This window comes from Scardinius erythrophthalmus (assembly GCF_964197995.2).
Source record: "Scardinius erythrophthalmus genome assembly, chromosome: 8".
Classification (NCBI taxonomy): domain Eukaryota; kingdom Metazoa; phylum Chordata; class Actinopteri; order Cypriniformes; family Leuciscidae; genus Scardinius; species Scardinius erythrophthalmus.
In genome coordinates, this window is record NC_138228.1 from 12,251,105 (window position 1) to 12,267,006 (window position 15,902).

Genomic DNA, 15,902 nt, shown 5'->3' on the forward strand with positions numbered 1-15,902 from the left:
ATAAGCTCTCAATATAGTGTGGCTAAAAATAGACCACATTCTGTCAATATCCAGCCTTCAGAACACTTCAGCTGATGAACCTATTAAAATCAGAGCATGAAATATAAAATGAGAAAAAAAAGCTCTAGGTGAATACAGACATATTCACTATAAGAAACGTGTCCTGCATGTAGTTAATGAATTTCCATAATTAACACAAAGTGTAATATCTGCTCTCTCTCATAATATTCATAAGAGATTAACTGTAACCCTCTCACATGCCCGCGGATCACGTAACTTCATCAAAATCATGTGACTAACTCCAGGCTGTTAAACACTCCCACATGTTTGCCAGTGACTAGAATTGTTTCTGCTCTCTCTGTAAGAACCCTGTTTCCTGTTTAGTTTCAGGGAGTCTAGTAGTTGTCGTGTGTTGGAGTCCCCCTTTTATGTCTCCCCTCTCCATTCCTACCCTCCCTCCTTTCCGTCTCCTCTCCTTGTGCTCTATATGTGGCTCTTGTGGAATCTGCTCCAAATGTTTTCCATATTAGTTCAGAGCCCTTTCTGCTTCCGAATAGCGAGCAGGGATCACGTAGGGAGAGAAGCCTCCAGTGAGGAGGGAGGGGAAGGGCAGGGCAGGCAGCGAGAAGGAACAGTCTAGCTAAAGAGAGCAAAAGAAACGGCAGGCGAGAAAGAAAAAGAAGGACAAACAGATAGAGGGCGAGAGCAAGAACATCCAGTCGGCCTCAAAGGAAGATTAAGAATCTCAGCACGAGACAGGAGGAATTATGGGGTCGGGGACGAGTCCGAAGGGGTCGCCTGGAGGAGGCAACGCAACCCCTGGCAATGAGAAGAAGGGAAAAGCAAAACCTGAAGGCCCATTACTGGAGGATGTCCAAACATGTTGTGGCTGCCGCTTTCCTTTGCTGGTCGCTCTGTTCCAGCTTCTGTTGGGCATCGCAGTAGCAGGGGTGGCCTTCCTCATGGTTTCCATTAGCCCCTCTCTCCTGGCCAGGGAGACGCCCCATTGGGCCGGCATCATTGTAAGCTTCCTTTTGCTCTTCATCAACCTCTCCCTCAACTCCCAGCATGCCTTGTTTTACTCTTTCATGCATGAGGCCATCGCATCAGATTCACTGGCCGCACAGCCTTATACTGTACATAAGCATATAAGCATGCTGTTAGAGAGAGCATGTGCACATCCAAGTACAAAAATAATAACTACGTTCACACTGCAAGGCTTTTTTTTTCAAGTGTGAACTGATCTCGATCCTGAACTGGCATCGCATGCACAAAAGAACAAAAACAAAGACAGCACGCTGTCATGGGAAGGCCACTGAAGTCAGTGTTATTTGTTCATTTCTAGGTGATGTACAGGCGATAAGAATGTCAAAGACAAGCATGAGGAGATAATATTTCAATATTTATGATACGACCCCTAAAGTTTTGCTTGTTTAAAGCTGTCACCTTAAAACTTATGGAAAAGTCATTAAAGTAGCATGAATTACGATATGACTGTTCAGACTGAGGTCTGGGCTACTGTAAAAACTGATTGTGATTTTAACGGTAAAAAACTGTAAAAATGCTACGGTGAAGAACAGTTAATTGGTTAACAGAACGTTTCGGTACTATATATGGTGAATAACTGTAATAGATCAAACCGTACATTTAATGTACTTTTACAGTAAAATACCGTTCAAGTTTTTGGAAGTGAAAAAGAACAAGTCTTTATATAATTTACCGTGAAAAACTGTAATTCCCTGCAAGGCACTTCACATTTGATGTATTTTCGTTGAATAACTGTTTCTTCTTAGTTTTTGTTTTTCCTATTAGTTTTGTACATTTAAGGTTTTATGTTACATCTAATGTTGGTAAATTAATGTTTATTGCATTTTTTTTAATGATGGTGTTTAGTGTTTGTGTGAATGACATTGTGCACCTTCTATATATTAGTTTTGACCTTCTCAACTTGTGGAAAAGCTGCTTGTGATAGGCTTTGAATCATCATGTGACTCTGTTTGGTGTCTGTCAGTGTACTACAAAGTTATAAAGTACTTCAGTAGATTGGTATGTTAACGTTATATCAGTTAATGTAATACGGTATTTTACATTAAATTTAAGTTTAATCAAACCTAAAATGTTGCTACCGTAATTTTTATGGTAAATTTCTGGCAACCACAGCTGCCGTTTTTTTTTTTACCGTAAATTTAAAGGATTTTTTTTTACAGTGTATGGCTTAAATGAAAAGATCAGTTGCCATGTGGTTTGTGCTGTTCACACTGCAATGAAAAAAAAAAAGATGTGAGTCTCATATTAAAAATCAGATTTAGGCCACTTTTTCATTGTAAAGCTGATATGATATTCACCACTGAGAGATTTTCATTAAATTTCGCTTGTTCAGCAGTGATTTACAAAGAATTCATGCTTCTTAACTTTTGCACGTAAGTATTCAGTTGCAGAAGCCTATTTAGAGTTTAAAAACAACTCGGGTTCCTCAGCTAAATAAGTCTAAAAATACTACAGTTTGTTTGAGAATCACAAGAAAGTAAGATCAAACTTATAAATAGCAAAATATTGTTCAAAAGATTCAAGCCAGCTCAAAGCAATCCCTGAGAGCAGACATTCATGTTCAGTCACGTAGACCGGAAACATAACGGGGTCTGAAATAACTTTGCATGCATCAGTTTTAAGATGAATATAATAGAAATTACATTATTTAATTTAAGTTTGAGTAACTGTAATGCATTTGTTATAGTATTAAAGGGATAGTTCACCCAAAAATAAAAATTGTGTCATCATTTACTCACCCTCATGTCGTTCCAAACCTGTACGAGTTTTGTTCTTCTGTTGAACAAAAAAGAAGATATATTAAAGAATGTTGGTAATCAAACTGTTGATTGATTATCCATAGTAGGAAAAAAATACTATGGAAGTCAATGGTTATCATCAACTCTCTGGTTACCAACATTCTTAACAATATCGTATTTTGTGTTTAGCAGAAGAAAGAAACTCAGACAGGTTTGGAACAACATGAAGGTGAGTAAATGATTTTTAGGTGAACTGTCCCTTTAATCTTTCTTCAACTTAGTACATCTGTTCTTTGTTAGTTCATGTTAGCTCAGGTCCATTAAATAACATTACAACTTTTAAAATATATATATATATTACAGCTAAAAATCAACTTTTGATATTTATAATATATTAGTATATGTTGAAATTAACATTAAGATGATTGTGGTTAACTAATGGTAAAGTGTTACCAACTTTGCTTTTAGTTGTTAAAATGTTACATTTCAATTCAAATTGCAGTTTTGCATACTGTTTGCTACCTCAATTCAAATCAAGAAATCAAAATGAAATGTAAAAAGCATTCTCTGTTCAATTCTGACTGCCACACAACCCCCAAAAACACTTTTATTGTGTGAAACATTAGCTAATGTGGCAATAAAACATAAGCGACGGCTATGTTGAATACACAAATTCAGAATCATAAAATGCACACATTTCATTGCAGCAATATAGATCAGAGATCTCAAGTTTAGGCCTCACGAGAGAAAAACGCTGAGGTCACCAAGACTTCTCTGCCTCAGAACCTGGGAAAAACAATCAAATTAGATACCACACGTTAGTCACAAGACTCCAATCACGCTGAGAAAAGAGCAGGGAAAACACACAGAGAGAGAGAGAGAGAGAGAGAGAGAGAGAGAGAGAGAGAGAGAGAGAGAGAGAGAGAGAGAGAGAGAGAGAGAGAGAGAGAGAGAGAGAGAGAGAGAGAGAGAGAGAGAGAGAGAGAGAGAGAGAGAGAGAGAGAGAGAGAGAGAGAGAGAGAGAGAGACAGAGACAGAGAAGAAAAGAGAGAGATAAAAAGTGTGAGAGATAAAGATATCATGGGGGGGGGGGGTCAAGCTATTCAATTTGCAACAGCAGTCAATATATTATCAGATGACAGCTCAATGCTGAGTTGCACAATGCTGATTACAATGAGGGTTATGTTATGGTTGGCTCATGACAAGCCTGGCAGACACAGAAACTCAGGAGCTCTGCTGCACTGCAAATAAGATTAGATCAATCCAGTGACTGGTATGTGTTCATGGCCACAATGACAAAAGATTTCAGCAACAGACTTTGAGTTGCACATGATAACAGTGATCTACTCTCCAACTCAATTATTTTTTGGTACATTTGGGGTCTGAGTGACAAGTCTATTAAAAATTTTCTACTGTATTCTCGTGTTTTGCAGATGTGTGTGGTGTCTCTGCTGGGATTCATCCTCTTCTGCATCACCAAAGTGCCTGATGAGAGAGCTTCGGTTCAGTTTATCATAAAGGTGAAAAATAAACGCAGCTTTTGGATAAATTGACAATTACAATTGCCCCCTCATACTGTATGTAAATACATTTCAAATAGACTTTAAAACTCACAAAGGTGCTACAGTAGCTCAAGATACTTCTAGCTATAGCAACAGGTCTAGAATTTAAAAAATCTACATATCATCATATTTGAACTGAATGAATTATCCAGAAATTAAAAATGATTTCATTATACAGGGTGGGCCATTTATATGGATACACCGTAATAACATGGGAATGGTTGGTGATATTAAAGTCCTGTTTGTGGCACATTAGTATATGTGAGGGGGCAAACTCCTCAAGATGGGTGGTGACCATGACATATACTAATGTGCCACAAACAGGACTTTAATATCACCAACCATTCCCATGTTATTACGGTGTATCCATATAAATGGCCCACCCTGTATAATGATCATTTACTCACCACCATGTCGTTACAACACACTTTTATTTTATTTATTTCTTCCATTAAACACAAAAGGATTGCCATTCTTTGCCATTCACTCTTTAAAAATAAAGGTTCTTTATTGGCATTGATGGTTTCATGAAGTACATCTAACATCCATGGAACCTTTCCATTGCACAAAAGGTTCTTTATAGTGGAAAACGTTTCTTTGGATTATTAAAATGTTCTTCATACAAAGAAAAAAGTTTATTTTAAGAACTGATCACTGAAAGATTCTTTAGGGAACCCAAAATGGTTCTCCTATGGCATCACAAAAAAAAACAAAAACATTTGGAACCTTTATTTCTGGAAAGTGATTTTAAATGTCTCAAAAAAACCCACCATAATAGTATTATAAAAGTGGGGCGTACTTATCAAGCTCAATATTCCAAGTCTTTGAATTATGAATAAGCAATGCTCTTTCGAGTCAGTTGTTTTCAATAAATAGTTTGAAGCGGTTAACAAAACCGGACAAACATATTTCTTCTTCGCAATTTGGTTCTGTTGGTTCTCGAGTCAACAGCTCGCCTGCTCATTGAACCAAGACAATGTCCAATTGGTCTTATTCTTTTGGCTCTGAAAATGAGTCGGATTTCCCATCACAATTCTGAATCATTTACCTTTGTCGTTGCTAAAAAACACTCTTAAAAATCAAAGGTCCTTTATTAGCATCTGTGGTTCCATGAAGAACATTTAACATCAATTGAACCTTCAGATAATAAACATTTTCCTCACCATTTTAAGAACTGTTCACTGAAACATTCTTTGGGAAACCCAAAGTGGTTCTTCTATGGGATCGCTGCTTAAACCCTCTTTGGGAATCAGGGTGGCGCCACAAAATACAAGACCACATTTATGATACTCTCATGGTGCGTTTTTTGCATGGGGCTTGACATTTAAAATCATTATCCATTGTTATCATAAGGTAAACATTATGCCTACATCTCCTTTTGTGTTTAACGCAAGAAAGAAATTTTGTATGGCCTGAGTGTGCTAATGACAAAATTAAAATTTTATGGTGAACTATCTCTTTAATTAGGCATATTTTTTTATATTTACAGTTTTTTACAATCACTTTGTTACTATTTTCAGAACCTTGATGTTATTTTTCACAACTCTAGACACAAAACTCACAACCAATGATCAAAATGCACATTTTTCAAAACTCTAACCCTTTTCTCAATTGCTTGGATACAATACACATAAAACTTAGATCATTTGTTCATTCAACAAAAATCACCTGTTCAATATGACACAACTTAACATCAAAGTACTACTATTTCAAAAGGCAATTCACACATTACATTTCAAATGAGTGTCTATTCATTTCCTTACATTGATCTAACTATCAACTGATACAACTGCTCAAAATGATAAGTAACTGTGGCATTACTCTGAATGCATAGTTGTATGGTAACAGACAAACAATCTTCCATGTTTACTGTAAATCATGAAAGTTTCAAGATAACGAGATTCATTGTCACCAATTAGCGTGGAGCATGAACCATTTAGACTACAATATCCATGGATGTAGCCTAATATTTTGGCTAATGAAAACATCCATTGTGATGTAGATGAGAACCTGTGGCCAAATCCACAACACAGAGTTGATGACAATGTAGAAGTACAGTAATCGCTCCTGTTTTGTTACTTACAGTACAAGCAAGCAAGTTGAGGAACACTTCATTTGATGTTTTACAGTACGGTCTTTTCTATTTCATAGCTTATTACTGTATTTTTGATTCAAATAAACCTATGTTGTGATTGTACTGTAGTGTTTTTCATCAATATATTACAAACTTTGTTCAATGATTCCACTGTGTCTGTCGTATTCTCTCTACTACTGCAGTGCTTTTACAGAGATGTGTTTACTGTACATGTAGTGCCATAATGAAACCTGTATCACTTATTTTGTTCTACAATATTTAATGATTGTACGAACAATGACACAGTGAAACTATCGGTTGCTTGTGTGTGGGTGATCTATAGTTATGTTTCAATGGTATTTCACAGTAAATTAGTTTTTTGAACCAATGATTGTGCAAGTGCAAGATTTCTTTAAAGATGTGAATGTACAAATCAGTGTTTTGAACATTACAGCCTGTGTTACAAGTGATAACCGTTTTGAGTTTTGTGTCTAGAGTTTTGAAAAATGACATCAAGGTTCTGAAAATAGAAGCAAAGTGATTGTAAAAAACTGTAATGCACCATTGATATTGCCAGTAACATTCCCAGTCACCCAGACAATGAGCTGGTTTTTAATGAACAAGTATAGGCATTTTAGTCTAATTAAAATCTCATCTCCATCGTCCTGCCTTAATCATCACAAATGACTTCTGCCCAGCTCCTGTACTTCTTCCTGTGCACTATGGGGCTGGTCATTTCCGTACTGGTCATCGCATTCCAGTGCTACCATTACGCCCTGACCTCCAGCTACAGCTGCAAGGAAATGAAGGAGGACTGTATGTGCACCCTGGACCCCGAGGACCCCATCGCCCGCACTTTCGCCTACAGAGGTGTGACAGACTGCAGTGCCATCATAAGCACTCTACCGATGTATTACCTTCTGCAGATGCTGCTGAACCTGGCTCAAGCTATCGTCTGTCTGCTGGGGGCTTTCCTGATCTGGAAGCACAGGTACCAGGTGTTTTTCGCTGGGCTACAGATGGGATCTCCTTCCGCCCAGAATTGGCAGAAAGTTTAGGGCACCGAGAGATTTCTGTGGAGAAGTAAACATGTGGCGCGTGGGAGTGTTTGTGCCTTTAGGGAAGAAACTGTTTGCTGCAATATCTGCCCCAGTGGGAGCTATCTGTCATGTGACCTTTTATCAAAGCAATTGAACGAGTCTGTGTTTGTATTGCCATATTACAATATTTTGGAAAGTTTTATGCAATTTTTAGACTCATTGTATTTTTCTACATTGGTTACCACTGCCAAGGAGAGTATTTTTATCTATGATGCAAAAACAAGAGCTGAAGATTAAAAAAATAAAATAGTGACACAATCTGCTGTTGTTGTTACTATTGTGGTAATGCCATGCATAACAATTAAATAAAGTATTAAGTGCCAGTATTAAAGAAAAAGAAAAAGCTTCACCTTTCGCATGCATTTTCATACTTCGCACTTTTCGCTCATTGTTTCTGAGACGAAATTCATGGTGTTCCATCCCCGTTTGCAGAAAAACTCTTAAAAATTATACAAAACATTGTATATCTGTCAAATCGATTAACCGCGATTAATGGCATCTAACAAAAAAGTTTGTGTTTATATAATATATGGGTGTATATGTTTTTGGACCCTCTTGAAAATGAGATGTTGCATCTCAAGGGGCTATCCATTAATAAATTGAATTGAAAAAAATTGAATATACACTCACCTAAAGGATTATTAGGAACACCATACTAATACTGTGTTTGACCCCCTTTCGCCTTCAGAACTGCCTTAATTCTACGTGGCATTGATTCAACAAGGTGCTGAAAGCATTCTTTAGAAATGTTGGCCCATATTGATAGGATAGCATCTTGCAGTTAATGGAGATTTGTGGGATGCACATCCAGGGCACAAAGCTCCCGTTCCACCACATCCCAAAGATGCTCTATTGGGTTGAGATCTGGTGACTGTGGGGGCCATTTTAGTACAGTGAACTCATTGTCATGTTCAAGAAACCAATTTAAAATGATTCGAGCTTTGTGACATGGTGCATTATCCTGCTGGAAGTAGCCATCAGAGGATGGGTACATGGTGGTCATAAAGGGATGGACATGGTCAGAAACAATACTCAGGTAGGCCGTGGCATTTAAACGATGCCCAATTGGCACTAAGGGGCCTAAAGTGTGCCAAGAAAACATCCCCCACACCATTTACACCACCACCACCAGCCTGCACAGTGGTAACAAGGCATGATGGATCCATGTTCTCATTCTGTTTACGCCAAATTCTGACTCTACCATCTGAATGTCTCAACAGAAATCGAGACTCATCAGACCAGGCAACATTTTTCCAGTCTTCAACTGTCCAATTTTGGTGAGCTCGTGCAAATTGTAGCCTCTTTTTCCTATTTGTAGTGGAGATGAGTGGTACCCGGTGGGGTCTTCTGCTGTTGTAGCCCATCCGCCTCAAGGTTGTGCGTGTTGTGGCTTCACAAATGCTTTGAAGCATACCTCGGTTGTAACGAGTGGTTATTTCAGTCAAAGTTGCTCTTCTATCAGCTTGAATCAGTCTGCCCATTCTCCTCTGACCTCTAGCATCAACAAGGCATTTTCGCCCACAGGACTGCCGCATACTGGATGTTTTTCCCTTTTCACACCATTCTTTGTAAACCCTAGAAATGGTTGTGCGTGAAAATCCCAGTAACTGAGCAGATTGTGACATACTCAGACCGGCCCGTCTGGCACCAACAACCATGCCACGCTCAAAATTGCTTAAATCACCTTTCTTTCCCATTCTGACATTCAGTTTGGAGTTCAGGAGATTGTCTTGACCAGGACCACACCCCTAAATGCATTGAAGCAACTGCCATGTGATTGGTTGATTAGATAATTGCATTAATGAGAAATTGAACAGGTGTTCCTAATAATCCTTTAGGTGAGTGGATACAGTAGTCAACATTTGAAGTGGATCAAAACCTTTCATCAAAGTTATACATGAATTTTGAACAATACACGTTCTTGTCTTTGGACAACTTTGAATAACTTTACACATACACATACACACACACAAATACACACACATACACACACACACACACACACACACACACACACACACACACACACACACACACACACACACACACACACACACACACACACACCATGTATAAATAAATATAATAAACACACATAAACACAGACCTTTATGTTAGATGCGATTAATCGCGCTTAATTGATTTGACAGAAGTAATATATACATGCATACATACATACATGAATACATTATATGTTTTGCATTTTCTTTGCATTATTTTAGTAAAACTTGTTAGCTTATAACGATCAGTTAGATTCATGCAACAGAGAAATTTGAAATTTAGATTTTTTACTATATATATATATATATATATATATATATATATATATATATATATACACATATACAGTATGTAGTTTTATATTGGAAGAGGTGTACATTTCTAAAATATAACACAAACATACCAAAATAAATACAGTACTGCTTTAACTGAAGAACTGTCTAGAGAACTTGTAAAAAAACACAGCGCACACAACAGTCAGAAATGAAAGTGACGAGGCTGGACAGGCTCGTGAACTGAAGTCACTCTTCATACAGCCAGTGGGGGGGATTAAAGGGGTACTTAGACAAACAGATACACTGCATTCAATGGAATGGTAAATGCAGTTTAACCTTTTCATTTTAAGGTGAAAACTGAGCGAAACTTGACAATCAATCCAAAAAAGCTCAGTCTGTACTTATTAACTCATTGTCAATGAAACGAAACTGAGCAAATGAAAAGGACTGAGTGATTTGAACATTGCCAACAGGAAGACGGCTGCTTGATGTGTTAAAAGAGTCTGTTGCTTTAAAGAAACCTTCAGTCTGGTGTTGGGAAGAGATGCAACATGATGCTTCGGCATAGGAAAAAAACACTCATAAATGTAAGCTTTGTATGACTCATCTTTCCTTTGAGCTGATTTCTAATAAAAGGCATTTACATAACTTTCTCCTTTACCATCCAATTGCATGTCCTTTAAAAATGATTAACTGAATTTCATACTTATGTGTTTTTCTCATGCTGCCAAACTATGCCATCATTGGATCACATCCACAAATTTAAGTACCTCACTGTTTACGACACAAATAAGTCTTGTTGTTTTATATTACTATATTATTCTTGTAATAATATTGACTTTGCATTACAATTGTGCAGGAATGCTTTTCTCTGTTTAAATAATTATCAGTTTCCTAGTTAGGTGTATCACACAAAAGCTGTCAAGAATGTGTCCAGGTCATATTTAATCTAAAAAATAAACAATTTATTAAAAAGTATTTTTTTTATATATATATATATATATATATATATATATATATTTTCAATTGAACTCAATTTTCAGCATCATTACTGCAGTCAGTGTCACATGATCCTTCAGAAATCATTCTAATATACTGATTTGGTGCTCAAGAAACATTTCTTATTATTATCAATGTTGAAAACAGTTGTGCTGCTTAATATTTTAGTAGAATCCTTGATACATTTTTTATGAATAATCTTTTCTAAGATTAAAAAGTTTTATTAATTTAATGCATCCTTGCTGGAAATAAATAAATAAATTAATTTAGAAATCTATATATGGTATACTTATGCTATTGATTTTATGTATTTTATTTTATTTTTTAGCCTGATAGATGACAATTAACTTTCATTGTATGGACAAGAGCAGTGAACATTTGAAAAACATCTTTTTCATTCCTTTAGAAAAATGGCTTTGATCTCTCTGTCTCTCAAAACTTCAGCAAGTCACTCCGTACACTAATCGATTAAGCAGGAACGCTGAGTCAAATGAAAAATCCCCCTCACATTTGCAGTGCTTTTAGGAAAGAGTGCAGCAGGGGTGATCTCTCGCCTCTCCGAGACCAGCTCATGTGACAGATCTCATCTGCTCTCAGACCCACCAGCATGACAACAACACGCACAGTCACATGCAGAAAGGAGGAAGGGAGGGTGGTATATTTAGATTAATGAGTGTGTTTATGCAGGATGGTGAGCCTTACCAACTCTGCGCACACCTGAATGACGGAAATGTGTGAGTCAAGTTGTTACGGAGGATCAACGATCATTAAAATGCATTCTGAGGGGGAGACTGAACATTGAATAACTGCTAGTATGTCTATGACGTTTGCTTCTAGATTGAAAGACGTGCGATCAGAGCGAGTGGGGACATTTAGTAAGAGTGGCAGTTATCCAACTAACTGTCTTCTGGACCCTGATGGTGCATTCCAGACATGTTGGACTTTCCCCTGCTTAGTGACAGCTGTGAGCTATAATGGAGGCGTCAGGGGCTAATTTTAGCCCGTGCCAGAGTTAAGGCACGAGCAGACACGGGTCTTTGTACTCTGAAGAAACTAGAGTCTTCTACCTTATATATCAATACTATAGCTTAAGCAATCAACGGATGTTTTTTAATGCAAAATTACTCCAACAATCATTATCGACACATGTAATCAGATTACTTTTTTCAAGTAACTAGTAAAGTAACGCATTGCTTTTAAATTTCCAACAAAATATCTGTTACAAGTTACTTTGTTTTGCCAGTTATTGACTGACACCTCTCTTCTCCCAATGCTGAGAGAAATCGTGATTAAGGTGCAGAGGCGTTGTGTGCGCTGTGTAAATATGATGGAGTTCTAGCACGCATTTACTCATCTCACTTGACAAAAACAGATTCAGTATTGTTCAAAGTGAATAAAAACAGTGAAATGCCAATTCTGATTATGCAAACCTGTAATAATTTATGAATAATAAATAAATACTTTATGTATTTAATCTCACTTTATTAACCAATGTATTTGCTGCTGACCATCGATGATCCAATTCAACCAAATTAAAAAGCAAGAATGAATTTAGTTTTTTTTTTAATTGCTGAAAAGAGTGTCAAACTTTATTCTCCTGTGTCCTATTCTTCTGCAAAAGGTTTGTTTGAGAGCCCTCTACTGTAAAGGAGTGATTTGCATTTTCTTCAGCCTGAGGCTTATTCATTTCACTTTTGGAGTGTTGAACTTTTTTTGTTGTTATTAAAAAACAAACAAACAAACAAGCCCAGTCCAGGTGAGAAAAAGTAATGCAAAAGTAATGTAACATTAAGTAACGTGATAAGTTACTTTTTTTTAAGGAGTAACGGAATATTGTAATGCATTACTTTAAAAAGTAACTTTTCCCAACACTTACTTATATAAGACTTTGACTTAACTAAACATTTCAGTTAAATTGTCTTTGATTTACAAACGTATTGATTATATACTAATAATTTTATGAGGAAATAAGGTACAATTTTATTTTATTTTAATATAGATTTAACCCTCTGGTGGTCTTCAGTCACTTGGACCAAAAATATTTTACATTAAATTTTTTTTACTTTGGAATGGTGTGATATTTGGTGATTTTTGTGGCACTTGCTATGAGAACACAAATAAATTGAGGACATGAGCAGAGTTGGACAGTAACAAAGTACATTTACTTGAGTACTGTACTTAAGTACACTTTTTGAGTATCTGTACTTTACTTGAGTATTTTTTATTTTTTTGGAAACTTTTTACTTTAATTTTTGAAACACAAATATCATACTTTTTACTCCACTACATTTCTTTCAAGGTCCTTGAGTAGATAGTAACATCAGTCAGTGGATGATTTTGGTTGCAGGGGTTGCATTTTTGTTGGAAAATAAAGTCTGGTCGACGTTAGAACCCAACGTCAGATTGATGTCAACATCCAATGTCGGACAGACTGATGTTGGATTTTTTTTTTTACCTTGTAGGATGTTACAACAGGGTCCCACATGAGTCAAACGGTTAAATGGTCCTAAAAAAAAATGGGTGGATTAACTCCAAACCTTAATCTTGAGTTTCTAAAAGGTTTAAAAGAATAGACTAGAGAATCACATGAGTTTAACTTTGGGTCACAGTCATTCTGCACAACATCCAGAGTCAAACTAAGCATTGTAATACCAAATATAAATTCTTTATTATTTTCTGTACAACTGTATATAAGGCAAGCACAAACATGCTAGTCACATGTCTGACATAAAAATACACAATAAAAGTCATTAAGAGTTAAGACTAGCGTTTAGGTCTTTGTAGAAGGTGATGCAAACACATTCCAACGGTCACATGATTGTCTGATTATGAGATAACAATGTTTCCAGTCTTCTATCTTTCATTAATGTAATTGTGAATTATAAAAAAACTATGAAACTCTCTAAAGGCACTTTATCTCTCCAGTTATTCCAGCACTGATTAAAGTCCACTTTGAGTTACAGCAATACTTATGGACAGGACAATTAAAACGTGAGGGAGTTAATACTTGACCCTTGATAGAAAAAAAAAAAAAAATCAGACAGCCGAGTCCTCTGGGACAAAATGGAAATTCCCTCATGAGCCCAGGGTTTGTGATATTCTGAATAAAAACACTCTGTGTATTAACAAACGTCTTCCATCTATAAGATTTAAACGAGGAAACACTTAAGAAATGACACTCAAGTCTGTAGTCATTTCTATTCATCTAACTGGACAACTGTCATGTCATGATGTAAAGTGTGATATCACCATGAGTGTAGTGTTGTTCATGGTGTGAACCTCAGCATCTGTGTGTGAGTGTGTGTGAAGAGGTGATAAGTTCGTCCTCAGTGTGGAGGGGGGATTTGATGGTTTATTTGAGATGGTCCAAGAAAGCCCTGTCTCTGCTTGTTCTTCCTTTGCTCCGTCATCTGTACATGTGGACACACACACACACACACACACACACACACACACACACACACACACACACACACACACACACACTGGTTAACTGTAACTTCCCATACTCTACAGTAAAAAACTGTAATAGATCTTATGAGACGTTTCATGTACAGTGTTAAAGAACATGTCATATAATTTACAGTGAAAAAACATAATTCTCTGTTGGTTTTTCACTGAAACAAGTTTCGTCTTTGTTTTTTACTTATCAGTAAAGTACATCCATCTATAATCAAAATAACATCCCCTTCCTCTTGCAACGACATCTCTTCTCTTCTCTGATGATGTGTTTACTGGCGTGGGGGCGGAGCAACCTGTCACTCACACGAGATCGACTAATACTGGTTCCTTCCAGATTTTCCTATGAGTTTTTATAATGGGTTTTTTTTCTCCAATTTATGAGTAAAATAAAGTCTGTGGTAAAGATAAGTTGACTATACCTTGACATTATGTTCTACAACATAAACTGCACACACCCATACAGAAAATCGCGAATTTTGAAGCAGTGCTGTTTATTTTTGAAAATGTATGTTTCTAATAAGTAACTAAATAAGACAGTTTTGGAGGGTGAGAGTGTGGAGTGTATGTTGTAGAACAAAACGTCAAAGTATCGACAAGTTATGTTTACCACAGGCTTTATTTTACTCATGAATTTCATGCCGTCTCAGTATACCAAAACTGCTTGGTTACCAACATTCATCAAAATGTCTTGTTCCACAGAAGAAAGAGAGTCAAACAAGTTTGGAACAACTTGAGGCTGACAGAATTTTTTGGCTGAACTATTCCTTTACAACAGAGTCATTTGGACCAATATCTTGTTCCATGGGTCACTTTTTTACTTTTCCAAACACACTGGGTTTAAATCATGTACAGCAGTGGCCATAAGTAATGTCCGGCCTAGGAAAACTGATATCCCCCCTTTATTCAAATATTATTTAAGATTTTGTATGCATATTGCATAGTTGTGCTTGGAGTCAATTGTTTTATTTATGATAAAACAAAGAAACACGCCAAATTGAGTGGACATAATTTTTGGTCAGGCTGTCGTACAAATACATTATGAACACGCATAAAAGCAAGAGAGAACCAACAAAATATAAATAACTGATGTTGTAGTAAATATAAGCTTTTTCTTGTGAGCTTTTTAGCTATTTTTATTTTTTAGTATAAAACCTGTTGCTTTAGTTTGCCTTTTTTGCCAAATAATCAAGTTTAGTATTTCGCTCTTCCCTCATATTTAATATATATATATATATATATATATATATATATATATATATATATATATATAAAACAAATATCTCCTCCGGACATCACTTTTGGCCACTACTGTACCTTTTTTTCGTGGGTGTTCCAGACAAAAAAAGGGAACTACTAAGTAAGCATGCCTAGCGAGAGAATGGAGGTGGAACACAGTGAGCTACACTAAATCAGAGAGAGCCTGTTTGTCTGAAAACATGACAAGTTGGGGATTTGGCCTACTGTATCTGAGCTGGATCTCAGCCTAGCTGGAGCTGAGAGGTGAGGAGAATCTGTTTAATTAGGCCTGGCTGTCGGAGGAGAAATCACTTTAATAAGTTATTTAACATCTAGCACTGCCAGGAGAATTACAGTAAGCCCGCTCCTCGTGACCGTCAGGAATCAGAAGGATGTGAGGGGCACCG

General features: G+C 36.7%; 2 protein-coding genes across 2 annotated transcripts in view; one reads left to right on the forward strand and one right to left on the reverse strand.

The window, feature by feature from the left end:
- Nucleotides 1-382: 382 nt before the first annotated feature.
- Nucleotides 383-7,780, forward strand: sspn (sarcospan (Kras oncogene-associated gene)). The gene is made up of 3 exons (XM_081371744.1): nucleotides 383-1,022; nucleotides 4,220-4,306; nucleotides 7,121-7,780. The coding sequence occupies exons 1-3, from the start codon at nucleotides 768-770 to the stop codon at nucleotides 7,478-7,480; spliced, it is 702 nt and encodes a 233-aa protein (XP_081227870.1). The 5' UTR covers nucleotides 383-767; the 3' UTR covers nucleotides 7,481-7,780.
- Nucleotides 7,781-13,438: 5,658 nt separating this feature from the next.
- The window catches only part of itpr2 (inositol 1,4,5-trisphosphate receptor, type 2), a 101,006-nt gene continuing 98,542 nt past the window's right edge, over nucleotides 13,439-15,902 (reverse strand). The window contains exon 57 of the mRNA XM_081372617.1: nucleotides 13,439-14,207. Within this exon, the coding sequence (XP_081228743.1) occupies nucleotides 14,124-14,207 (84 nt within the window). The 3' untranslated portion in view covers nucleotides 13,439-14,123. The remainder of the gene's footprint in view (nucleotides 14,208-15,902) is intronic.

Excerpts from the sequence above, each read along its gene's own strand:
- sspn (XM_081371744.1), top strand. The coding sequence starts at position 768 with ATGGGGTCGGGGACGAGTCCGAAGGGGTCGCCTGGAGGAGGCAACGCA. Across the intron at positions 1,023-4,219 it reads CCCATTGGGCCGGCATCATT|ATGTGTGTGGTGTCTCTGCT; the intron begins GTAAGCTTCCTT and ends CGTGTTTTGCAG. Across the intron at positions 4,307-7,120 it reads CGGTTCAGTTTATCATAAAG|CTCCTGTACTTCTTCCTGTG; the intron begins GTGAAAAATAAA and ends ACTTCTGCCCAG.